This window comes from Thamnophis sirtalis, unplaced genomic scaffold, assembly GCF_051295495.1.
Source record: "Thamnophis sirtalis isolate CommonGarterSnake01/CBP01778 unplaced genomic scaffold, rThaSir2_p1.2 scaffold_5, whole genome shotgun sequence".
NCBI lineage: Eukaryota > Metazoa > Chordata > Lepidosauria > Squamata > Natricidae > Thamnophis > Thamnophis sirtalis.
This window is the reverse complement of record NW_028261385.1, coordinates 103,413,584-103,441,280: the sequence shown is the minus strand read 5'-3', so window position 1 is coordinate 103,441,280 and position 27,697 is coordinate 103,413,584. Positions and strand designations below refer to the sequence as shown.

Sequence of the window (27,697 nt, the reverse complement as noted above, 5' to 3'; positions counted from 1 at the left end):
TTCCCATAACCTCTTTCTGAGAATTAAGTTAAATGCAGACTTAAGGAAGGAAACATTTTCTCTGGAGACAGGAAATGCCTTTCATCGCTAGGTATTGCTCACAATGCTCAGTAAGCTGACTGGGCAGGTTTGCTGGACTTTCAAGGTTGTTGTTTTCAAAGATCAGAGCTATAACAAATTTACACCAATTAGCTGACATTTGAAGTGTGCAATGTATAGATATGAATAGTTTAGCCAAAAGTAGAGGAGCCCTATCAATCAATATTTGATGTTGAGATTTCAGAGTGGATTTACTTTCTTTTGGCTAACAGAGAAATTTGGCGATCTCAAAGAGCCACTAAAGTCCAACCTTATGTGCTTTTTAGATAGCTGTCCGAAGCTGACATGCAACTGGTGTAATCTTATGAGAGATACGTATGCCTATACACTGGAAGAGGATTTTTTTTTTTTTGGTTTTTTATTTTCTCTTAAGGACAATACAATAGTCCTTGAATTACAATGGCAATTGGGACTGGAATTTTTATCATAAGCAATGCGAATGTAAAATGCAATGCTAAGGCACCACGTCTGGACTGAGTTACAGTACATTGCTGTTTGAATGAGGTTAGCTTATTGGATGTCTATATTGTTTTGTTTTTTTAACCCAATTGGTTTTAACTAATGGATCAAATTCATTTCCTAATGAACTTCTTGGCACTTTGGCAAATGGAGCCTCTCAGCCTAATCACACTATTCAAGTCGATGAAGTATATACAGGTAGTTCACAACGTAGGATCACAATTGAGTCCACAATCTGGATCGTGTGGCAAGCATGTGATTGCCTTGCTCAATATCTGGAATCCCAGCTCTTTCCATTGCAGTTGAGTCAAGTACCTGTTCTTACAATATTTCTGAAGGCTAGAAAGAGCCTCAGAAACATCATGAGCAAAATGCTATCTGTTACGATGTTCTGAAGCTCTTTACGCTTTCGGAAAAATCATATTGCCTCGTTTTCTGCAGAAGTTGCGCCTAACATTGTTCAGCCATACTTGTCAGCAGCTGTGCGGAAAGGGAAGGTAAGCGGACCCACCGTATGTGGTGGGATGGGAAAAAGGCCAAAGCCTTCTGGGAGTGGTGGAAATAAGTGGTGGACAATGGTGGAAAAGGGGAAAGGCCCTCTACATGGGGCTGCCCCTGAAAAGTGTTTGGAGACTACAATTAGTCCAGAATGCAGCCGGGCGAGCGATATTGGGTGTACCAAGGTACACCCACACTACATCTATCCTCTGTGAGCTGCACTGGCTCCCCATTGGTCTCCAAGCACAATTCAAAGCCCTACATGGCTCAGGACCAGGATATCCACGAGACCGTCTTCTGCCGCACACCTCCCTAAGACCGATAAGATCGCACAGGGTGGGCCTTCTCCAGGTGCCATCAGCTAGACAATGTCGGCTGGCGGCACCCCGGAGGAGGGCCTTCTCTGCTGCCGCTCCAGCCCTATGGAACGAACTACCCCCAGAGATCCGGACCCTACCCACTCTCATGGCCTTCCGAAAAGCAATTAAAACCTGGCTATACCGGCAGGCCTGGGGCTGTTGACCTCTAGTCTGGGTGCATGGTGTGTTTCTTTTAACCTGTTATCTTTTGTTTGTCTTTTTACCTTTTTGTGAAATTTTATTTCTGTAAGCCGCCCGGAGTCCTTCAGGATTGGGCGGCCTATACATTTAATAAATAGAATAGAATAGAATAGGCCCATATACTGGTGTCTCTAGCCAGCTGAGGCCTCCCAACCTACAATGGAGAAAACCTGGGACACTTCCATGGTAGTAAACTCAGACGCACTGCCAAGCACCCACATTTTTGTCATATGACTACAAAGCACTGCAATATTCAGAACTTTGAGAGTGAATCATATGTCCTTTCATTCATCACCATCATAATTTCAAACGGTCACTGAACAAATGGTTATAAGTCAAGGACTACCTGTAAAAATATCTGCTATTTCTCAGTTGAAAAACATTCTATGATTGATACATTGGTTTTGATTTATTTATTTATTTTGGTGGATTGTATTTTCATCCTACCATTCTTTTATGATAACAACAACAACTTTATATGGGTTTGGGAATTTATTTCACAATACTTCAGGGTTTTTTTTACTTCTAATTATCAATGCATCCTTTGATATATTTGTGAACATTACTTCAGTGCATTTGGATTATTAATATTAAACAGTCATTGCACTTGACAGTTTTAATATGGTTGGCAACTACTGCCATTAATATCTCATCCTACTGTATCTCCTTAACATCAAAAGAAAATATAACATCTTGATGCTTTCTGATCCCCAATGGCAACACTATGCAGCAAATCCAGAGAACCTTGAATACAATGACCTCACCAAACTGGAAAAAAGTTGGCCGTTGGTAGCCACATGTTTGCTACATCACTTGCTTTGGATCCAAAGTATAAAAGATTCATTGTACTATATTCAAGTTTTTAAAATTGCATTATAATGCAAAGTGACTTTGAAATAACTCCCAAATTCCTCAAGCCAAACATTTTGCCTCTTGATCACAGAAAATAAAGAGGGCAAGAGCAGCAAATGTCAGATAAACTGCAGGCAACCTGCCTCCATATATCTTTTCAAGTGCTTTTCTGGAATGCCTTTATCAAGGCTGTGGCTGGTACAATTTCCTTTCCCTTCATTCCTTACTGATTAAGTCAGACAGAATCTGTCAATGGGCCTTGTTCACAAGCCATAAATAAAATGTAAAGTATAAATTCAGGAAGTCCTTTCAAGTATTTCTGCCTATACAAAGATTTGTTTTGGTGTACTGAATTTGGGCAGCCTGGTGCAAGCCAAAGTAATAATCTATAACATTATTTCTTTCATATTTGTTGTACAGAGCTCTGCTCAATACACTGAGTGCCAACTCTTGGATATTTCTTTCAAGTCGTGAAAATTCTACTACTTCAGACTTCAAAACTACTTAGGACCAAAAACAATCTATTGGAAATATTATATTGTATCTTGATTTTAAAAGCAAATCCTGGTGTTAACATGTGTTTTATGAGTACAGAGAAACCCAATTGAGTGTCCAATGTCTCCAACCAAGTGAGCCCTGGTGCTACAGCTGGCAAAACATAGTCTCTTTATCAAGAAAGATGAGGTGCCCAAGGGAGCTGCCATACAAAGGCTTCCATTGATCCCATCAATCATCTGGCTCAAACATCCATCCTCACTACACAGAATGTGTTCTTTTCCATCCTTGCACATTTCTTGTAGTATCTTATATTCTTATGGTTTCATATATACTGTGAGTATGCAAATCCACATTTATAAAATAGAAATGTTGCAAAGAAAGCGTACTTTAAAATAATAGTTAAAATGGCACTATATGAAAAGTATAGTGCTTGAATAATCTGTAGAAAAATTAATTATTGCATTGTCCCCTCATAATTGGGAAAAACTAAAGCAGCTGCTGGCCCTTAATTACTATAGTAATTCTACTAAAACACAGATAATAGAGGAAGTATAATACTTGAAAACCACCTCAAACATGCAAAACAAAGGTGAATATAAGCAATTTAAATAATTCTGTTCTATTGACTCAAAATAGTACTTTAATGAGGTGTAAACTGTGCATTTCACTGAAATGAAACATCAAACACAGAACGTAGAATTACAGGGTTGGAAGGGATCCTGGAGGTTTTTTAGTTCAACCCCCTACTCGAGTAGGAGACTCTATACATAATATCCTAACATCCAGAACATTACAATGGCTCTGATCTTCCATACCACTATTATGGAATAAACAAGATGTAAAAGTCTCAGTAAAAAGTCTACAATATTTAACTCTAAAGTCAAAACATTAGCAACTTCAGGTTGTTCTCAACTTACCCAATTAAGCATTTTGATTAAGCCAAACTATACTGAATGCTTTGAGGCCAGAGGTAGCCCAATAAAATCTTGTTTGCTACATATTCCTTCCTATATATTTTCAACTATATCACATTTATTCAAGCATTTTTTCTCTAAAACCTTCCCGCAGTACTTGGCTGATTAACCCTAATTGCAGGGAAAAAAAGCTTTGGCCCAGAAATCTCAAGTTTTTGTTTCCAGAAGAAGGGTAAAAGATTCCATGACAGTTCTTTAACTACTGAAGTAAAAACAACAAAACCCTACAACTGGATATTTATAATAGTTTTAAATCAATTTTTAAAAGAGAGAAAAATGCATATAATAGGAAGTAGCCCAATTATGAAATGAGTGTACCTGCTACCTGACGTGATCATGAGCATTTCAAAGAGGGAGCAGAGAATCAGACTTTCTTTTAAGTGATTTAAATTTGTGTCTTTGTAACTAACAAAGTTCAGGATTATCAGAGTCCCACTTGTTTTCAGAAAAAGGAGACTGTTAAATTAAGTAAATGAAAGAGGCACTCAATGATTCTTTACAGTGCCCAGCTTTATAACCTTCATTTTCCTAAATTAGCTAAGAAAGGAAGAAAGATATTTCATTCAGTTACTTATTTGTCAATTGCTGAAAAAGAGATTCCCTGAAACATATTTTTCCCAAAGGGAAAAAATAGATACTGTATAATCAAGTATTCAGTCTCTTGCTTATTTGAATGTTCACCTTCATATTTTTAACCTCCTCCTATATCCCAACATTATCTTATCAAGTTTTTGTGCAAAGTTTCAAACTTATTAATTAAAAAACTGCCTATGAAGTTAGTGTAAGACTCACTCCCCCCAGGCATTGCACACTGCAGGGGAAAAGTGATGATAATTAATCAGTATTGATACTGATAATTAATCAGTATCTCTAAGTGTAGAGAGATACTGTGGACTGCTGAAGCGGCAACAGAACAATGAATGTTTCTACCATTTTTCTCTCCAGTGATTCCGTATCTATTTCTAAGCATTTCTAAATATTGTGATTTAAGGTAAAGAAATAAAAACAAAGAAATGATGCTCCAACCAATTCTTAGAATATAAAAATGAATGGTTGTTAAAATCCAGTATTTATTTAGATAGGGAGATGTTGTGACTCAGCAGAAGTCTCCTGTGAGTCTTTTCGGGATGCAAGATTAACAATGCAGTTGGGGCTCGTTAGTGGCGTCTTTTGGTGATAAAAGGACGGATGGTGCCACGCCCTGGTTGCAGGAGTCAATGTTCATTCATTGGTTCATCATTCATCAGTCATGGTTTGTTTGTGAGAGACACTTGGAGAAGTGATTTGCTTTCTGTAACCCTGATTCAAGGAGACACTTGGAGAAGTGAATTGTTTTGTAAGAGTTTTGTTTTGTATTCTGTTATCTTCTTGATTTATGTTTATTTTTGGGCTTGCAGCCAGTCTGAGCCGAGAACTGATAAAGTTCTTCCCTTTTACATTTGTCTGTCTGTCGTCTTTGAACGAGCGGAGAACGGGGGACTGAACAGGGAGCTATAGATGACCTGATGTTAGGGACTGCCTTAGAGGTGCTGGAGGAGGTTGTGGGTAACAAGACTGGTGTTTTTGATATGCTGTGCATTCATATTATTTAAAATGTAGGGCAACTTTTATTGTTTTGATGTAGTGCATGTTTGCATGTGATAAACTTTATTAGTAGTATGTGAATATATGCACTGGTATTTTGACATCTGTGAAATCAGTGTTTTATTGTGCTTTTGAGAAGATATGCAAGATGGCATTTGGGATATAGGCTGCACTTTTTGTACTCAGCTTCTTAGCAAACTTACTTGTTTCTGAGCTTCATTTGCTAAAACAGAAAATAGATTCAAAAAGCAATATTGTACTTTGGAAATCAGATTGGGCCTCAGCCATGTTTTTAAAAAAAAAACACCTCTTTTAACCCCAAATTTGCCATTTAAAAGCAATTTTTAATAGGTAGCACTTATTCCATTATAGCCATTTTTAACAGCATCTATGACTTGTTCCCAAATTTCCCAATATGTGCAATAATCCAAAAAATATTACTTAAAAATATTACTATGCCACTTTTTTGGCATATATAGGAGGGCTTTCTAGCACTTATTTTAAGACATGCACTGATTGATACAAAAAGAATGCCACCAGAGGTAAAAAAAGAGAAATTCACAAGGTAAGGTTTTCCTTCCCTTTTTTTGGCAAGTAAGAAAAAATGAATGCCAAGATGGTAAAGTACTACACAAGATATATTTTGGGGTTCTTTTTACATTCTAGAAGTATAGTGCTTCTTTTGGGCCAATTTGCAACTAGAACTAGGTTGCAAAACTACTATATAAAAGGTTAGGGAAACAGTTATGAGCCCAATTGAAAGCTCCTTTGGATAGTCACCCTTGTAACAAAATCCGTTTATTTATTAAAACAAACCAAAGTTCCTCAACATTTCTTGTAGCAAAAAAGTCTCTCCTTTTCCTTTTTTGAACTTTGGGTTAGGGATAAAAATAATCCATGTAGAAACATTTCTGAGAAATGTTCCATGTTTCCTATCAATAACATTCACATGCCAAGGAAGAAAAAAGGGAGTTTCTATAGTTAGTATGAGAAGGGATGAAGAGAGTCAGGAACCAAATCTAAAAACTGAAATGAAGTGTAATATAAAAGAATCATTATTAAGAGGAAAAAGAGAGAAGGATTTGGAGAAATAAATGAAATAAATATGAGAGTAATAGCATTATCCTTGTCTTTCCCAGACCTTGGAATTTACAGTTAAGCTTTGTTATCACCAGTGCTCAAATCATATCAGTTCTTACAAGCAATCCTGCATTCAGCACAACTTTCTGCAGAAACAACTTACACAGATACAGCAGTAAGCACGTATGTGCTTACTTTCTGCTAAGAACACCAGTGTCAGCAGCAAGGGATAGAAAAGGCACAAAGATACAGATAATCCTTGGGTTATGAATGCAATTGGGACTGGAATTTCCATTGCTAAAGTGCAACATCATGTGGCCATATTGCTTAAGCAGGTCAAGCAAAACTTCTTATAGGACAAGAGTAATAAGTGAATGGCAAGGTGTTGTGGGCAGGTACTGCATAGATGCAGGGACCGATACAGGTGGGTAAGTGCCATAGACGGGGCTTACAGACTATGAGATGCCCACGCCACCTGAGGGATCCTCATGGGGAAAAGTGTGGGAGTGGGAGCAAGTTGCGGGGACAAAGTTGCAGCCTCCTTCCGGCTTTTCCATTGACCTTGAGTTCTATGGAAGCAAAGAGAAATTCTGTTTGCCTCTAGAGTATAGGGGAATGTTTTAGCCAAGAGCCTGTAATAAGATATTTTATCTGTATACTAGTTAATAACTTCATTGGTCTTCTAAAACTATTGTCTGTGAACTTCACTATATCAGTGAAACCAGTTACTTTATAGATATTATATATTGGATACTGAGCAGCAGATCCTTCACCCCTTGGATTTGTCCCAAATGTATAGTCTCCTTCTTTTATGCGAAATTCTTTTAATGGTGCTTTGAGTTTTTCTTCTCTTTGCCAGACACTAATAGGCTATGGACCCCTTATCTGCCTCACATGCGGGACCACTGGGGAAAATATTAAAAGAAGTAACTCCCCAGGAAGATGGGTGGTAACAGCACTAATACCAACTCAGAAAGAGGAGTTAGTGTGTATAATCCCAGTTTCAGGGAAATGCATTCTGAGATCTTAAATCTCTTAGACCATGGGCTCAATCCTGCTGTTACATCCACTCTATGCATAATTAATTCTCCTGGTAACCATTTTCATAACGTAAAGATTACAAAGAGTTCCGATGTTATTTTTTTCTCTTAACTTCCCTTTTCTGAACAACCATACTTTCAAAATGCATTTGCCCTTATAAAAAGGCACTTTGATACTGGCAGTTCTAATCTTCATGCTTTTCTTTATATCGAACCCACCTACAGATTTACAAATTGCATGTAAAAGTTTGGCCACTCCAGTCAAATTTTATGTGCATCCCTAAGCATGTGAACAAATTTCAGAAGGATGTTGGGTTTAATTCTGAACCATGCAAAAATTATAACAGCTCTTCTTCTTTAGGGATTCATCATCAGAAATTGACTAAGAGAACTTAAAACTTCCCATGCAATATTATTTACCTCATCTTCACGATCTCTTACCTGCCTAGTCACATCAGCTCAGACTTAACAGTGTGTATATATAAAATGACATTAGTAACTATTTAAAATATAAATTCACTAGAAAATATATTTCTATAAATCACCGTGAAAATATGACAACTAAGTAAATAAAAATAATGAAATGCAAAATATAAATACTAAAAGTCAAAACTAAAAGTATACAGGCAACACAGAGGACTTACAAGATAATACTGCCATCTAGAGTTCAATTTAAGGACCTTCCTACCTTCACTGTGATATTCATTTGATAGCATAGTTTTAAATTAATCTGCAAATATATTATTTTGTTATTTATTATACATTAATTTCATTTGAATGGCCTACTCATCATGCAACTCCTGATCCAATGTCTGGGGGGAAAATAGGTTTTCATATCCAGACTCAAGCATCCACACAATTAGGAAGCTTACTATGTGATGTTAGACTAGCTATTTTTTCTCAAGTCCAACCTATCATGGGTTTGAGAATAAAATGATGTGGTCCCATATACTGTCTTCTTTGCAGGAAAAGTAAGATAATAAGCAAAAAACAAACAAATAAGCAAACATTGCTACTTAACTTACTAGAGTTTGTTTAATGACTGAAGTTACAATGGCATTGAAAAAAGTGACTTATGCCTGTTTTTCACATGATCATTGCAGCCTCTCCATGCTCAAGTGATCAAAATTCAAACACTTGGAAACTGACATAAATATGACAATTGCAGTGTCCTAGTCTCATGTGATCACCTTTTGTGTCTTTCTGACACAGCTAGACTCACTGAACAATCATGTTAAACTGCAGTAATCTACTTGTCAACTGTGGCAAGAGAGATTGTAAAATGGGGCAAAAGTCACTTACCTGTTCTCACTTACAAAACAGAAGTTTTGGGCTCAATTGTGGTCATAAGTTGAGAACACATAAGTTGAGGACACAAGTAAGTAGAGCAGTACAATAAAATGTTATAATGTAAAACAAGCTTCTGTTCCAGAGTCAAGTCATTCTGTTTCATTGTCTGTCACTATAATTTTCTTGCCTCCCCCTCCCCCCTCAAACATTCGCTGGCTATATTTTTCTGTTCAAAATTCCAACTGCTTCTGTTAGAAACTGTTTTCACTCCTTCTCACCACAACATAATTTTATGAACAGAAAACTTCCACAAATTATCATTCTGTTCTTGCTGATCACCCTTCCTCAGTCCTTATTGAGCTATTTTAGATTCCTGCCTTTTTCTTTTCTGCTTTGGTTATATTTTGTAGGATACAGTTAACATTCTTATAGCCATCCTTATAGCAAAAAAAAGACATTTCTTTTTGTTTCATATATTTCCCTTCTTTAACGCAAGGTATAAATCATTATACCTCAGTTAAGGCAGGACTTAGCAAAGACGTTAGACTCACTGATGTTTTTGGAGATCAAAGGAAGAAAATAATCTAATCTAAATGCAGAACATTTGTTTAAAGAATTTGGGTGAAATCTAAGTTTCTTTTGAAGGGAAGGAAATATATAATTCCTAGATCAAAACTTAGACATTTTAGAAAAGCAAGTAAAAGAATCTATCAAAGATCTATCAGTTTGACTTTGACAGTGATTTTAGAAACTAGTTTATCAAGAACACTGATGTACAAGTAGTCCTCAACTTACAGCAGTTTGTTTAGTGACCGTTCGAAGTTACAATGGCACTAAAAAAGTGACTTGCACTCTTATGACCATTACAGCATCCCAATGGTCACATGTTTTACATTTGGGTGGTTGACAACTGGTTCATATTTATGATGGTTGCTATGTCCAGGGATCATGTGATCATCTTTTGTAACCTTCTGACAAGAAAAGTCAATGGGGAAGCCAGAATCACTTAACAACCATGTTACTAACTTAACAACTACAGTGATTCACTTAACAAATGTGATAAGAAAAGTAACAAAAATGAGGCAAAACTCACTTAACAAATTTCTCACTTAGCAGCATAAATTTTGGGCTCAATTATGGTTGTAAATTGAGAACTACCTGTTCAACTCTGAATGTGGGAGGATAACATAATACAACATCACAACTCTCCAGAGTTTGAGGAAAAGTAGACTATTTAATACCAAATTCAAATTCAAATTATGAAATGTTAAATGAACTCAGATACAACCAAATAATATTTTTGGCATTTCAAACAATAAAATTACCACATTTAGCATATATAATTATGACACAAATGCAAAATTATAGTTGAATGAAAAAACCAACCTTCATCCACTGTAAATTGACAGCTCTTATCATTGTAGAATAGAATTTTCTTCTTATCAGGACGGGTAACAAAGATGATCTGGTCTCCTAAAGCCTGCCTCAAATATAAATACAGAATGGTAAGTGTATATCAACTGTAATTTTCAGAATGCCAAGATTTTGTACAACCGTGTCTGCAAATAGAGATATAAAAAATGTTCAGCACTCAAATCCCATTTTAGAATCAGATTTTAGTGGAAACCTGCAATTGATTTGTTCCATGTATACAAGTAACAAATCTATCATTTGCAAGCATTTTATGGCAGATTGGATGAAAATACTGTGTTCATAATTTTCTCCATTATATTTACGATTTTTGATTATTTCAGGGCTGTCAAACTCTCAGCCCAAGGGCCAGATGCAACATGTGCTGGCTACACCCATGCCTGGTTTAAAAGGGGAAAAAAGTCCCAATACATCAGGCCAACGTGACAATGTGTGTTTGACACCCCTGGTTTATTTATTAGATTTCTATCCCACTCAAGATGATATACCTTATATTTCTTCCTCTCACTTATTTTCTCTCTATAAAGAAGATTGATCCAAAGCCATCCAATTAGATCCATGGCTGAGGATGGGCTAGAACCTGGGCCTTTCCACCACTGAAGAACAGATTAGCAAATTAGGAAAAAGTAACTATTAAAGTAACTTACTGTTTGCTTTAGGTTTTGAAAAACTTATTATGTGACATAGTTTTGCCATTATCTCTAGAAGAATAGATAATAGACATCAAGTTTATTAGCAAAGATTGGCTCCAGGAGGAGATAATTCTTCTCTTGCTATACTGGACAAAGAAATAATAATTAACTGCCTTGCCATTTACCCTTTGAATATGTGCAATAGCTTCATGTGGCTTTGCAAAACTGCCACAGGGGAACAACTAATTTAGAAATATGTTTTAAAAAATTAAGTAAAAATTTATCCTCATAAACTTTTTATGTAATATGGTTTCTATTATGTAAATCAGACAGTGCTCTCTCAATGCCAAATAGCCTAAACTGAGCAAATATGTACAAAAATACAATTCAATACCTGCCATTTGTGGAAGAAAGTGTTATCCTAAACTTTTGGCTTTAATCCAAAATAATAATGCATCTTAGATGTGAAAAGCCAAAATTCAGAATCCTTTGCAGCCACTAGGAGGAACCTGTCAACTGTAGAAATCCTAAGGAATTACTGTCAGCATCAGTTTTCCATTTGCTACATTTAAGCTGTACTGCTAAATTGTTTGGATAAAAATTTCACTGAATTAAATACATACAGCAGAGTAACACTGATTTGATAACATGTTAATGGCAATAGCTGCAATTTTAATCATCTCGATTTTAATGCAATTTTCCATTTTTAAATGTCTTTTTTATATGTGTTCTTTTTAGTGACTACTGTATGCTAGCCAAAGAGAATTCTCATGAGATATTCAGCAGCTGCATAAATTTCTTTCAGCATTTCTTCTGTATTGCCAGTTTTTACAGAACCTGAAAAAGCTCCAATTACTTCACCCCCAATTAGAAAAATAGGATCAACACTATAAGCAACTTCTATTTTCTGACATCAATTATGAAATAACATACAAGCCAAGCAAGGAATAATTAAGAAAGGAACCTGCCTAATATGAATAACCAGAAATGGCTCACTCTTAATATTAACCGTTGGCTTTGAGGCCAATGCTATGTCAGCTATTATGTCACATTTTCTCAGGTGTGACAAGGGTCTGTAAGATAAGTTTATAATTCTTAAATCCCTTTTGGACAGTGTTACTTCATTTATGAATACACACGTGTGTGTGTGTGTGTGTGTGTGTGTGTGTGTGTGTGTGTGTGTGAGAGAGAGAGAGAGAGAGAGAGAGAGAGAGACAGAGACAGACAGAGACAGACAGACAGGCAGACAAAGAGAAAAATAATGTATGTATATGTGTGTATATGTATAATTATTTGTATTTTGAACTGATACAAACAGCAATAGCACTTAGACTTATATACTGCTTTACAGTACTCTACAGCCCCCTCTAAGCGGTTTATAGAGTCAACATATTGACCCCAACAATCTGAGACCTTGGAAGGCTGGAAGGCTGAGTCCACTTTGAACCGCTCAGAATTGAACTTCTGGAGTGAGCAGTGAGTTAGCCGTGCAGTATGCATTCTAACCACTGCGCCACTACAAAATATATTAAACTATACAAATACATATACCTATACTCATGGGTTTTTTAAAATACAGATTAGTGGCATGGTGGCCTAGTGTGAAGATGCTCATCTCCCACTTGGAAGGTTGAGAATTCAATCCTAGGTAACAGCAGATATTTCTCTCCTCTAGGGCACAAAGAAAAAATATCTGCTGCGAACTCCATGTGGTGTCAGGAAGGGAATCCGACCAGTAAACACTTAGCTCCATTCAGTTGCCCTGATTCTACCCTGAAATTAAGGGATTACAGTGTCATAAAAAGGGAGGTTTTTTATTTGTATTTTATACTGATATTCCAACTTTATACTATTCAGATTACTAATTTTAATTTCCTCTTATTGTATATGTGTAACCTGATGAAGCCATTTAGGATATTGTGATTTAATATTGTCCTTTAGATACTTTTGGAATCTATATGTATTTTTCTTAACTATCCTGATATTGTTAATTTAGTTTTCGACATTTTGAATGTTTTAACCTCCATTTTCTTGTGCTGGCTAATGTCCATAATGATAAATAAATACATTCAAAGAAATTAAAAAACCTATTTTTTTCCCAGATTCCGAAGCTGCCAAATTGTTCAAGAAGAGATCTAGGAATTTGCCACCAGGATTTTAAAAAAGAAAAATTGCTCTACATTATAATTGAAAAAGATGTTACTAATCCAAATGCCTTATAACCAGTTAACAAACTTGAAAGATGCAATGATAAGTATTGCTTACCTTAATTGCTTTTTGTGCATTAGGAAGACCTTCCTCAATATCTTCCAAAAGTATTCCTCCTAATCCTCGTTGATCATGCTTATCCAAAAGCCTCAACAGAGCCTTTTTATCTTTTAAGTTATACTTAGGCTTGAAGGCATATTTCCCATCTATAACTTCTATTTTAGGATTGCTGACAAGGGCCTATAATGAAAACAAAACAAAAAAGAACTCAGCTGATAGAACATAGCATACATGGACTTCGTAAAATTAACAATGTTTGAATTGTGTGTGCTACTGTTTATCACAGTATGTACAGAAAACTGAATAATTTTGAGAAATTAACAACAAAAAAGAATCTGCCTAGGGCATGTCTATATCAATCACGTCTGATCTAGTCTCCTTAGAATAGCATATTTTGCTGTATCTGTGTCTCATGAATGACTTAGTCAATCACTCTCAATGTACGGGTAAGTAGTACTGATAAACTTTAAACAGGGCTATTTTCATATTGGACTTTGTTATCAGATGTATTAATTTAACTTAAATATTTTAAAATGTGTGTGAAAATAAAATACTGAATTTTAATTGTAAAAAGCATTAAAATATTTTACATTTGAAAACATCATAATCATACAAAAATATCTGAGAATAGAAAGTGTGTGTTTGTGTATACATATATTTGTGTGTGTGTGTGTGTGTGTGTGTGTATGGACAGACAGATAGGGATGCATGCATGCAAATACAATGATCTTCACTATTTGTTTATACAATTTCAACATTAAAAATAATTCAGATATAATATAATACAAATGAAAGTTTCTATTCCTTGACAAATCTTGTAATGTATTTTCTTCATGTAATTCATTGACATTATATATAGTACACTTAGAAAACATTTTTTTAGGGCAAAGTAACCTTAAAGTTAATAACATAGAAACTGTATAACCAGAAAGCAATAACTTATATTTGTACATCTACTTTCATTGCCAGTTTTGGGCATGAAGCATTGATAACAGTTTCTTATTATTATTTATTATTTGGTCATCATATTTATTTAAATTAGTACCCTAAATAACTACTTTTGTTACCTCGCTCATTAACCACTGTTTCTGTTTCAGTCCAATGTCTAAGTGCTGTGTTTCATCTAATATTTCTTCTAGAGTTAATGGATGGGTATCACCACGTTGATGTCGAGTCTAGCAAAAAAACCATCAATTGATTTTATTAGTTATTTATTAGTTACATTAGAAGCTGACAAAATATGTGCAAAAGTAATCTTGCTTAAATAGCTGAAGGACCTGCTTCAATTTCATTAGTTACTTTTTTAATTCTGCCTGTGCTGCATTTTCAGTATTATCTCAGATATTGAAAAGGATGTGAACTACCTAAATAAATTACAACAGTATTAGAGCAATGTTGTATTACTGAACAACAGACCACAAATCAGTTCAAAGGGACTTTATCACAAGTAGCTTTTATCCCATCTAACTTGCACCAGGATGTTTTCACTCTGGGTAAAGTAAGAGAGGCTTCTTGGCACAAATGAGTTTGAACAATACTACTGAACCAAATTTTTAGGAAGTCTATTCAATTTATATGTCATCATGCCAAACAATTCAGACATGGCTTTCTTTCTACACTTTGCAGGACTGTATCATATAACATCACTCTATTCATCTTCAGCATATGCCCACATTACCATAGGAAGATTAACCCTGGGCAAACATGCTCCTCACAGCAATCCCATCCAGCCTTTTGTGAGTTTGAAGCTCATGAATAAAGGGGGATTATCCAAATAATTATTAACAAAAAATCCAATCCCAAAACTATGCCTAGTACTGCATTATTTTTATTTGCAATAAATAAAGAGACCACAGGGGAACTATATTGTAAATGCTGTGTTTACATAAAAATGCACAATTTTTAGTTAATTATAAATAAATGTACTCCGTTCTAAAATAAAAAATGTCAAATCCCAATCTCAGTGTTCATTGGCTTAATCCAACAATAGTTCATCTGGGAGAACAATATATTGTCCCAATTAGCAAGCACAGGTCTGAAATTCTTTTTGTACCTATTTCTTGTGTCATCACACAATATTTAAATATTGTAGCTGAAATATGGTAATCATAAAAAGTGCGCATAGTAAACTTGGCAGCAAAATTATACCTTCATATAGTTCACTATCTTTGCAAGCACTCCAAACTTGTAGCCAGCGCCTCCAGAAAGAGCTTTCAAATTAAAAGTTCCATTGCTGTGGTCTATAAAAGGAAAGAAAATGGTTCAGACTCTCATTCTGTAGGTCAGGCAAAGTGAAATACAGGTATATACTTGTGTAACCAAACCCATGAAAATATTGATCAATATACTTTATTAGGCTATTAATAAAATTGGGAAATTTTATTATAAATTTACTAGAATTCTATTGAATCCTAAAAAAATTGGAGGAATCAGAAATTCTTTTTTTTTTAATTAATGGAACGCTTCACGAATTTGCGTGTCATCCTTGCGCAGGGGCCATGCTAATCTTCTCTGTATCGTTCCAATTTTAGTATATGTGCTGCCGAAGCGAGCACAATCAGAAATTCTTATAGCACAATTCATTTTCAATTTCATTTTAAAGCACAAGACATTTTCAAGTTAACAAATTACCGGTAAACATGCTACTCTTAAAAAAAAAAAACTACAAATGTCTTCTTACTGTTCACTATATTGCTATACATCTCTTGGTCCGGTCTTAAAGCACCAAAACTATTCATTCAAAAAACAAATTAATGCACTTTAATTAAAATTAACATCCTAAAAAATACACTCAATTAAAAGTAATCACAATAGATCTGACTCATACACAGACAGCTGAAAATCTCTATAATAATAATTGAGTTTTTTTAAAAAAACTTTCTTAAAACAGAATTACAAAATAAACTGTTTCTCGATTTATACTGAATTACAAGAATGCATATTTTTCTTCTCATAGGAAACTACTATTAGGACAACTAAGAATTTAAATCAATTGGTTGATCATAAAAAATACGGGAAGCAATTTATGAAAGTTACATTTAAAAAAAAAACGGTGTCCAGGAAAACATCTATGTTTGGTGTCCCCCAAAGAAATCCACTCTGTCTCTTTCCCTCTCTCTTCCTCCCTCCCTCCCTCCAAGCTTACATATTACAATTTTTAAAAAAATGAGGGGCTATAGAAGAAACCTACAAAATGGAAAAGAGGTTTCTGGAAAATGTGTACAGTGTACACTATCATGGTTCCAGGTTACTTAAGCTGGAAGTAGCTCATACTATATCTTCCTGTTACTTAGCCTGAAAAAGAACTGCAAACATAGCACAGCTATATTTGCATCCCATCATGGTGAGATGATCCAGAAGGATGTTGTGTTTTGAAGTACTGAAAACTTCCCTGAAGAAAAGGAATATGTTCAAAACTGCCTCAATGGTTTTTTTGTTAAAACAGTTGCAATCAAATAAAAATACAAAAGATTCTAAGTAATCCATATTGTTCAAGAAAAGCAAGGAGTCTAGACAACGGGAAGAGAACATTTAAAAAGCTATGGGTAGATTAGGATTTTAAATATTATATTAAAAAACCATTTCTGGAAAAAATGATGGTCAACAGGAAGAAAATGGAAATGATCATAACTTTACATTTGTTTACTTTATATTGGCTTCATTTTAGTTCCAGATGAAATGATGTATTGAATCAAAATAAACTGCAGTACCTAATTGACTAGCTGAAACTTGAAAAAATTAAACAGGGTTTATTAGCCTGGTTGATAGTGGGATGGAAGATCATGAGGAAATTCCAGATTTGTAAACTAAACAATAAAACTAGAAAAAAAAAATCTTAGAAGGTGGTAATAGCTTATCACTTCCATATCATTGACAAGAATTTGTAAACGTATTACATGTCTCGTTATATTCTCTTAAATTCATTTTATAAGGTAATTTTGAGATTTCTTTCATAGTTTTAACAAATAAGAAATCCAATTTATTTGCTTGGTCAAGAAAATCCACTGAAAATAATTTTGAATACCTGGAAATATCAAAATATATCTTTTTTTTTCAACTGTGTTTAATAATATTTTATTATATGACTTTTGCATATATAGTTGCGCTTGTCATTTTTTGTCAGTTATACTGAGCTACTAAAAAGCAGTTTACAAATTTAGTAATATATAAATCTGAACAAAATGTTTAAACATGCTGTTTTTTTACAATTATCATCTGATTAAATGACAAACTAGAGTTACAGAAATAGGCCTGAAGACAATGGAAAATGGGAAATGAAATCTTATTAAGCCAATTCAGAAATCACTACTTTAATTTCACACATTTCAATAGCTTATATCATAAAGTAAAGACAAAGAATAATGGTAAGTAATAAGGTATCTTTATAGTTAAAATATATGAATGTTTGTGTTCAAACATGCGTATATGTAATTCTCCTCTATTAAGATCTTGACTTTACATGTGTATGTTTCACAGCAGCTTAATCTGCTGTTAGAAAAAAACCCTGACTAAATTAAAACAATAAATATCAAAACAAACTAAAGCAAAATAGGGCACATTGTTTTAAATATATTTCATTGTTAAATAAGCTTTTAAAGAGGTTATGAAAGTAGGTAGAATGTAATCTGCTGTTTTATATATTTCAGATTTATGAATGATTTCCTCGTTGGGTAAGGGTCTAATGCAAATAAGCATAAAGGAAGCTGTCAGCTGCATTCTGCTTCAGCCAATAGTAGCAAAGCTCCATCTTAGCTGTACCAGAAGCTGTATTAAAAAGCAGATCAGCACAGTTCCAGCATCTTTTCAGCAAAGAGGTACGTCTATATTTTTTTTTAAAGAATTAATGCCTTATAATTATTTTCTTCTTTGCAAAAAATAAATACCTTTCAGAAAATCAGAATACATAAGACCCCTTATTGATGCATTTTTAAATTATAGTTGCTTTTGATTCTGACGCTTATGAGCATGGTGGCTAAATGCAGAGGTGCTTGTCTTGTGATAATAGAGAATCTTGCCATCTGTGCATTCATGAAGAATTGATGACCATCCATTTTAAAAAGAGACTAACATACCCAGTAATTGTAAATTAGATCTGATGTTGTGTTTCCTAATATTAATTTCATTTTGGAAGGTAAAATTTAATAAACAGGACAGTGTATTTTTAAATGCTAGCAAGATTCCCCCCCCCCAAATTTATACAATAACTAAATTGCAAAACCTTATTAGCCAAGCAGTAAACTGATCTCTTCATCTAGCCGTGCCATCTGGCCATTGTATCAGTAAGTTGTTAACATGGGCATTGCTTTAAAAAAATTAATTGGGTTTGTAACCGTTTAATAAATAAACTTCCGCAAACTTAATTCCATCTGAACTAGCCACTGGTATGTAATATGTAATTTATTATATATACAAGTAATTTATTTTATATCAGCTGATAATAGTGCAATGTTATGTATTTCAGACATAAGACAGAAGGTTAGTGAGGCTTGCCCCCTCCCCACATATATACAAATGATTTAAGATTGCAACCAAATTTACAGAAATTTATGGATTTTATTCAAAGCTTTCTTCTAAGAATTCTAATTAGGATTATTTAAAGCAATCCAATGAACTTCATAAATAGCCTATTTTTATTCTTTGTATAACCAAATAAAATTTCATTCTTATAATAACCAGTCAGTAAATAGTACATATTTTATTTCAAACCATATGTTTAGTTAGCATTCAGCTGCATATATTAATTCTACTGAAATTTCTTTTTTTATAAGAATTTTTTATTTTTGAATAAACACAAACAAAACACAAAAAACACTACAAAACCATCTTCCATTACAAATTGTAGAAAGTGTGTCAATTGGTTACAAAAAACTTTCGTGCATCCCTTTCAGAGTCATCACCTATCATTCATACCAAGTTATATATTTTAAATCAAATATATTTATATATATTACTATCATCATACCTCAACCTTCATTTGACTATAATTGTTTTTACATCCTTTTATATAAAATATTCCAAATTTTAAAGAAAAACCACATAATGGCATTCCGTTAACTGTTTCCATTATCATCCGGTAACATTACATCTTTATGACATGTTCTAAATAAAAAATTGATTATATTCAATAACAAAGTTTCTAGACCTCCTTTCTTAATCACTGTTTACAATTTTTATCAAACCAGTACACACACACACACACACACACACACACACACACACACACATATATATATAATTTTTAACTAAATTTGACTTAATTTTTTATTGTAAGTTTTCATACATAACAGAATTTCTAAGCTTCCTTTCGTAGTCACCATTTGCAATTTATATCAAACTTCCTCTTATCAAACCAATACATATGTATACATTGTTGTCATTATCAATTATTTATCTAACTATATCCATTATCACTTCATTTTTTACATAATGCTCTCAATTTAACTAAATTTGACTAATTTTTATTATAAGCTTTCATATATCAACATGTGTCTTTCCAGTAATAGTGCAGTCTTATGTCTCTTGCCAGCTTATCTTTGGTTATCAACAGTGCTTCTGACAAAATTTCTCTCCTTAGATCCATCAATTCTTCTTTTTTCTTTTTCTATACCTTGAAATCTGGGGTAGAGCTCCTGTCCATCTACCTCCCCTTTCCATATTCCACTCTTTCCATTTACAATCACGCTCAGTTTACTGTTGGTATCAACAATTATCTTGTCTCTTTGTTCATTTTTCCCTTCAGTTTTTAGGACTCTAACCTCCACTTTTTCCATTTGATGAAATCTTCAATTTTTCCATCAAATTTTACTGTTTTACAATCTGTGTTTTCCAATCTCTTCTCAATTTTCTCTGTTATTTCTAATAATTTTTGAATTTCAAACATAATCTTTTGCAATGTGATGTGTCATTCTTCCAACTGGTAAACAATGCCACTCTAGCATTCAAAACTTTTTATTAGATTTGACGCAAGTTCATTTATAATCTTTCAAGACAAGGCTTTGTTTTCACTTCTCTCCAGCTGCCAATGAACCTCCCAATAAAATATCACTCTCTATAAACAAGCTGAAGAACCTTGACGCGCAGAGTCAAAATGATCAAAGTGAAAAAAGAAAGGGCAATATTTCCAGGACTCAAGCCTCCAGCCTCCAAGTGGCAGTGTTACTTCCTTTCCCTCTGATATTACAACCCTCTTTGAATTCCTTTTATATCTTCTTTATATTCCAGTCTTAAAAGAAACAAAATTCTTAAGTGAAGCAAAATAGAAAAGAAACCCGACCCAAACCAGTATTATAAAAATAAAGAAAAAGATTTTAATCCATAGGTAAAAAAAGAAGAAGAAGAAGAAGAAGAAAAACTAATCCATTCACTTTAACAAATAGAAAATATTTGCAAAAATTCCATCCATAAAAAAAAATTAAAAAAAAAGATAACACATTGTCCAATGTAGCTTAATTTCGCCGCTAATTTTCTTCTGTTTTCAAATTTAATTTAGCTTTAATTTGGGGGGGGCAGTCTCTTTTATAACAATAAGATTTCCTCACTAGATGGACACACTTTCTCTTTCCGCTTTCCTCCTGTTCCAGAGCTATCCCAACTTCAGCAGCTTTTGGCTCCGCTTGGCGCCGGCAAGAAGAGATTCTTTTGGATCAATCAGGGACTTTGTGGTGTCCCTGAGATCAGCAAGACATACTCTTCCCTGTCACGGTCTCTTTGGGACAGTTTAGGTCCAAAAGGACCGTCCAGCGACAAAAGTATTGACTGCGATCTCGGAGCTCCGAGATCGCACGCCATGTCGTTGTGACGTCAGCTCCTGTCTCCTCAATTCTACTGAAATTTCTAATTCTGACAGAACATGATTTGTTTCAAAAATTTTAACTCCCAGTACAAAAATTACCATCATGGATATAGAAATATATATTATATATTTAATTTAGAATAGGACAAAAATCCATTTATTTATAGTTAAATAAGCATAAGTGACCCTGAATATAAACTTTAGCCTGAGACTCTATAATATGTCTCACTTTATCAAAGAAAGATTTAAAATAAAAATGAGTAATGAATAGGATATCCATTATCCTTTTGAAAAACTGCCTAGCTATTTTTAAAGTCAGAAATATTATATTTCCTCCTTAAATATTAAGTTCTAAAAATTCTGAAATGTGTTGTCTTTTAATTTTTGCACACTTGTAGAGCTCAATATTGCAATTAACAGTAAAATTATATTACCAGCAAATATCTGTGTCAAACAATTGCACACTGTCAAAAACTAATATACTCTACCTTTTCAACCCAAATTAAATTTCAATATTCAGGGATGTTTCCCAGAAAAACCTTGAATATTAACATGAAACAGACTGTTTTCTTATTAGACAAAACATGCCTTATTAGACAAAACAGCTGTCGCCAACATAACAACACAGCTGTAGAAGTCAACTTGAAGGAGAGCTTACATTAGCTAACTTACACTTTTCTATATTCCATGACTCAAATATTACTTTAAATACATTCTAAATATTTTGACACTTATCAATGTTGCTTCTAGTAAATACAAACTATATCTGGAACATATGCAGTTGTTCTGTCTATTCTATAGTAAATTTACTGTAACTTTACTGTAAGGAAACTACTGCGGCTAAATGGAATACATGGCTATCAGTGCATATTACTGCTGCCAAAGAGGGAAAGAACCAGTTAGGGAGTTACAAGTAAACATACATGCTATTCCTGTGCTATAATTTTATAAGATTTATATATATCCTCTACACTGTACATCCAGAACAACAGTTGAAGATTGTTATTCTAGATATACAGTCTAGAAACCAGGTTTTTTTCTTTTGGGATCAGTGGACAGCTAGAAAGAATGATGAAACTATCTTTTTATACATGACAATTTCAAGATTATTATATAGTTAAAACTGCCCACAATATGGGGATCGTTGGTGAAGATGATGGAATTTGCAGAGATGACTAAATTAACTTCCTTGATTAGAAAAAAGACAGTATTTATGTTTATGGCTACCTTTATACAAGTTTTTGCATGAAACAGAAAAATCCACTTATAATTTATGGTTTGGATTAGGAAAAAAAGTGGGTAACCGCAAAAAAATGAGCTTTTAAAATCATAGTAAGAGTTAATTTTCTACTAATACCTGTATTTACTGTAGTAGGAATCAGAAGCTCTTTCTTTCTAGTTTCATCTTTTTGTTCTGCACTTTTGTCTTTTCTTTCTCTTTCTTTCTTTGCTTTCTATATTCTGTATTAGCTTGTGTTTTGTTATGTTCTCTTTTAAACTTATAAGAAAATTTAAATAAAAAATAGAGTAACAATTCATATTTTTGTTTCAAGGTAGTTATATTATCTTCTTGTAGACTTTCAAAACATTCTATTTCTTTTGGGGCTTTTTTTCTCTTTGCTCCCCTTTTAAAATTTAAAGTATAATGTAGATCCTCCTTTCATTCAAATGTTTGCTGAACTTGAATTTGAACTGGGTTTTCCTGCGCCTAGTCCAACACTTTAACCACTAGTGCATATTGGATAGATTCCAAGTTTTGAAATGAAACTAATGTGTGAAGAAAATAAATAGGAATATTTTAAAGTCACTTAACTAGAAACATAAATGCCATGAAAATTCATACAGAAGTTCAGTCTACCCAGATCTCAATGAACATTTTTGTTCTCCCCCCCCCCACACACACATAGAACTCTGTGCCAAATCAAGACTGCTACTTGTGAATAGAAAAGGAGAAAAAAATCAACACTGTTCTTCATAAATTCAAACCTAGGGTTACCTTATCTGGATGGCAGAAATCTGGATGACCACTAGATAGAAGCACTCATGTTTTCTATACTATTCTTTGTTATGTAGCAATTCTCTTGCTTTTTGCAGTCCAGATATTGTAGTTCATTAATTTTCAAATGGGTTGAATGGAATAATTCCTGAGTCCCCTTCAAATACTTCATTTGAATCTAATATATAGTTTTCAAAAATTAGTTTAGAATAAATTGGCTATTGGTTTTACTCCAGAAGTGTATTTCCAATTATCTTTGACTAGAGATTAGTAATCAATGTGGAGTTGGGCTTCTTCCCAAGATAATACGAAGAACTATCTTTAATTCACAGCTCCTGTTGGTGTCATATAGAAAACTGATTCTTGGATAGATAAATAAATACATGAAATGTAGCATTGTAATGATTTCCCCCTGCCTGTTCTTTCTATTCAATCTGATTCAGAAGAAACTCTGAACAAAGCCATTACTTTGGATTTGACATCCACAGGATTCTTCTATCACACTGAATCTAGTTTCTTTTTGTTACAGATATAGAACTGTATTACTTACATTGTAAATTGCTATCTAACTTGATCCAGATATTTCACTAGTAGAGGATGAATCTACATCTAAGACAGTGGTTCTCAACCTATAGTCTGTGGATCCCTGGGGGGGGGGGAGGGGCACAATGCAGATGCTCCAACACTGGAAGTTTTTAAGAAGAGATTGGGCAACCATTTGTCTGAAATGATAGAGGATTTCCTGCTTCATCAGGGGTTTGGGACTAGAAGACTTCCAAGATCCCTTCCAACTCGGTTATTCTGTTCTGTTATTCTGCCATACAAGGTATTTAAAGGGGGTCCATGGTGAAGAAAAGGATGAAAATCTCTGACGTAAGAAATTAACAAAGCTGCAACAGAAGCATTAAAATCTCTGTGTAGAATAACTTCTGACATACAATTTTGTCAGTCCCCAGTTAATGATTTTGTAACAGTTTAGCTGGAGTTCTTTACTTATCACTGCCCGGCAGACTTCCGTGATCATAAAACAAAGCTTTAGAAATTTTCTAGCATTCTCTTTTGGAGGAATTAGTTTGACTCTTGAGAGAATAATGAATGGAATAGATGGTATCAGTTGGCAGACATAATTATTAAAGCCTTAGACGATCATGCAGTGCATGTATCCTATTTATCTCCCTGACCCAAATGGAGGAGATGCACAGCTATGGCTGGGAAACTTTCCCATCATCCTATTTACAATTTGCACAAACTTTAGAGCTACCCTATAAAGAGAATTATTGTCCTAGACCTAGACTGTAAAAACAATCTAAGACATACCTAGAAATGGAATCTGCTCTAGAACATTCTTCCCTTAGGAAATTGCAATTCTTGCCTAGTACAGTAATTGGAAATAATAAGAAACTGAAAAGGAATCTACTTACATTACAAAGTTGTGTTTAGTTTCTTTCTGAAAATTTGAATTGTCTCTGAAAAACACTTCCATGGTCTGTAATTCAAATCTAAACTTTTTAGAAAAGGGCAAATATCAATTTGTGATAGCTTTCTTTTTTCCCTTTGAAACAATTCCATGATCCTACATGGCTTTTCATTCTGCTGTGAGTGGGCAGCTCCTTCCTCAGTGTTATTTTTTCTCAGAGCTTCTCGTTGAAACGAAAAAGTGAAACAGCAGGGTAGGCGTGGTTAATAGGGCACTGAACCAGACTGTAATCTGGAATCCTTTTAATATAACTCATAAAAACCTCTCAATTATATTACATTCCTCAGGCACTGCTTAACTCTGCTGTCTTATAACAATGTGGCTGATATATATCAGAAGAGGTCATACTCGGTGAGACATCCTCTGACTCCTGTAATTGGGAAAGGACATTTGGAGAGCCAATGTTCACAGCATCATCTGGATGGCTGGGATCAGAATTATATATGAAAAGTAAAATACTGCTGGAAAAAGCATCTTTATTGAACTCTTCTATATACTTTCTTTCAAGTGTAATAAATTAGAGGCTTGTACATAGCTATCAAAGGTTAATATGATTTGAGCAAGATTTGTCACTTCCACCCAGTTCTTTCCCCTGCTCTATAGTAAAAGGAAATTGTTTCCCATAAATTACTACTTTTTAAAATGGTTTTAAAGGTTTTCCAGGAACTGAGTAGAAAACCCTTCCTAGATTCAATTAAATTCTGCTTTCCCAGTTTCAGAGATAGATGTTTTACCATTTTATCTTTTCCATGCCTCTTCGTAGTTTTGATTTAAATAGTAGCTGGAAAGAGGGGAAATTATGTAATTCAATATGAGTAACACTGATCTAATGCTACTGTTATTGTTCTAGCGATGAGTCCATAAAAAGTTAAGTACTGTAGTTTAAGCTGAGGTGAGCAACTTATATGCATCCTCCCAGTAGCCTTTTATTAACCTTTGCTGGTACCCACAACATCCCTGGCCTCTTCCCACATGCCTGTCCTTCCTGGTATTATGATGTTGCCAGCACTGAATTGAAAGGCACTGTTTCTGCAAGCCCAGCAACATAGCATCCTCTCAGTATAGCAGCCTTAGAGCATTGCTGACAAACTGAGTTTTTCAGAAAATCACCATAGTGAATATTTTGCTTTATCAATGCCACTTTGGCTTTGTCAATAAAGATGAAACCAGAAATCAACAATACTGCACCATTGGTAAGTCCATTTACATCAGCAAATGTCTTCAAATGCTTCTTAAAAAAACATTTTGAAAACAAGACGGTAATTTGATACTGTAATGATTTATCTGGGAGTAATCCAAATAAATGTAATAAATTTGTGTAGTCACATATACAATTATACTGTGAGCTGTAGATAAAGAATCACATTCTCAACTAGAACTGAATTGCAAATGATTATTCAGAATGAGTATGACAAGCATGCCAGTCAAACACTCCAAAATGAATGCAGGCAGCAGCTTGAAGGTTTTATGTTATTATAATGCCATTTGTAAAAAAGCAGAGATTGTTCATTATCTAGCTTTTCAGGCAAAAAACTTTCTACTGGTATTTACTGCAACAGCATCCTCCCAGCTTACTTGCTAAGTGAATCAGGAAACCGATGATGATATATGAAAAAATTGGCTTGGTGACCCTTTAGCACCATCACTTTAAAAAGCAGGACTTTTGTTTTGCTGTTTATAATGGCTATATTCTATTTGTTTATTCTTTGGAACCCTGCACTACCAAAATTTGGTACCAAAATTTAACTTCCTCTCTCAAAGGAAGATGGTAAATTACTCTAATTTCCATCCCTAAAACTCCAAAAATTACTCAATATGGCTAAAAAACTAATTTTGTCCCTTCAGGGGTTCTCATTGTCTTTCTGGTGATATCACATGAAAACCTCCCAAGAAAGGAATTACGGCCTCTGACCCTGGGGAAATTGTCTACTTGTGTTTTATAAAGAAACATTTATGACATGCAGTAAACTAAAACTTTTTCAGTTTTAGTTTGTTAGTAAAGGAGAAAAGAACGCTAACTATTTATATATTTTAATTTATTGCAGAGAGAGAAATCAGAGGAATTTCCAAACATGGCAACTTTCAACATTAGCCGCTGGAATGAAACCACATCCCTCTATCAGTATCTTGGCTTTCAAGTGCAGAAAATTTACCCTTTCCATGACAACTGGAACACTGCCTGTTTTATCATCCTGGTTATATTTATATTTACTGTAATATGTTTGGTGGTACTAGCCTTTTTATATGAGCTGCTTGACTGCTGCTGTTGTGTTAAAAACAAAACCATGAAAGACTTAGAAAATGAACCCAATCCTGTTAGATCTATGATGAACAGCTTCAGAAAGCATGAAACGGAAGTGGTGTAGTGGTGGAATGATCTTCAGCACCGGAAACAAACAGATGTTCAACATTATATTGAAGCCTCTTGTATTTTAGGACCAAGCAATTCAGATCCTGTTTAGCCTTAAATATTGCTATTAGCAGTCCCTTTTTTGCCAATGGGTAGAAACCTGAAAAGGTTACAAAATACTTGCTAATGGATAATGTCACTGTGTGGTGTGAAAACAGAGGGTTGTTTTGTTTTATAATGAACTGCTGTTGACTAGTACTAATTAAATAAATTTCTGTTCATGTAATGAATTGCTTTTTGCTTTATTTAAAATGCAGTCAGAATAAATGAAAGCATATTAAGATATCACAGAATATAAAAGTATCATTTGCCATGCAATCAATTTGATTATATCCTTAATGTATCAAAATAGTAATTTGATACTCCATTACCTCAAACAAGAGACTATGCCGGGTTCAAACTAATCTTTTGCAAATCTGTTAAAAATTAGATACATAAAATATATGGATTATTATTAGTTGTACATCAAAACACTTTTTCTCAGTAGACATTTCCTAGTTTCTTAGCAATTATTTCCCCATAGCTAATTATATAATGATCATGTGAGCCCTACACAAGTACTGATAAAGTCAGCTAAGAAACAGAGCCAAAGAAAATGTTAATGCTTCCTTATCCAGTCCAGCTTTTCATTTTTAATATTTAATCTAATATATTAAAAACATATAGCAAATAAGTCAGTAACATTGTTCCCTTATTTTGATTTAAATTTAATATTAAATCATGGGACAGCCATCAAAACAGCAGCTATACATTGAGT

General features: G+C 34.1%; 2 protein-coding genes, 1 long non-coding RNA gene and 1 other non-coding gene across 8 annotated transcripts in view; 1 reads left to right on the top strand and 3 right to left on the bottom strand.

Annotated features, from left to right (window-relative positions):
- Window positions 1–27,697, bottom strand: part of GTF2E2 (general transcription factor IIE subunit 2) — a 43,144-nt gene that overhangs the window by 3,596 nt on the left and 11,851 nt on the right. For 3 of the 4 annotated variants that reach the window (XM_087716363.1, XM_087716364.1, XM_087716362.1), the window contains exons 3-6: window positions 15,414–15,505; window positions 14,333–14,440; window positions 13,263–13,445; window positions 10,321–10,414 (exon numbers count right to left, since the gene is read on the bottom strand). In XM_087716363.1, coding sequence (XP_087572489.1) covers window positions 10,321–10,414; window positions 13,263–13,445; window positions 14,333–14,440; window positions 15,414–15,505 — 477 coding nt within the window. The other variant, XM_087716367.1, reaches the window with a different exon arrangement.
- Window positions 13,480–27,170, top strand: SMIM18 (small integral membrane protein 18). 2 transcript variants are annotated; one of them, XM_014054707.2, is made up of 3 exons: window positions 13,480–13,711; window positions 17,912–18,079; window positions 26,576–27,170. In XM_014054707.2, exon 3 carries the CDS (start codon window positions 26,603–26,605, stop codon window positions 26,894–26,896), a length of 294 nt encoding a protein of 97 aa, XP_013910182.1. In that variant the 5' UTR covers window positions 13,480–13,711; window positions 17,912–18,079; window positions 26,576–26,602; the 3' UTR covers window positions 26,897–27,170. The 2 variants fall into 2 exon arrangements, with proteins under 2 accessions (XP_013910182.1, XP_087572498.1); XM_087716372.1 differs by lacking the exons at window positions 13,480–13,711; window positions 17,912–18,079 and adding an exon at window positions 25,605–25,723.
- Window positions 15,714–15,820, bottom strand: LOC148045512 (U6 spliceosomal RNA). The gene has a single exon (XR_015696828.1). It is a non-coding gene; the product is annotated as a U6 spliceosomal RNA (small nuclear RNA).
- On the bottom strand, window positions 22,488–24,642 carry LOC148045511 (uncharacterized). The gene is made up of 3 exons (XR_015696764.1): window positions 24,475–24,642; window positions 23,054–23,415; window positions 22,488–22,555 (listed from the first exon to the last, which is right to left on the bottom strand). It is a non-coding gene; the product is annotated as an uncharacterized LOC148045511 (long non-coding RNA).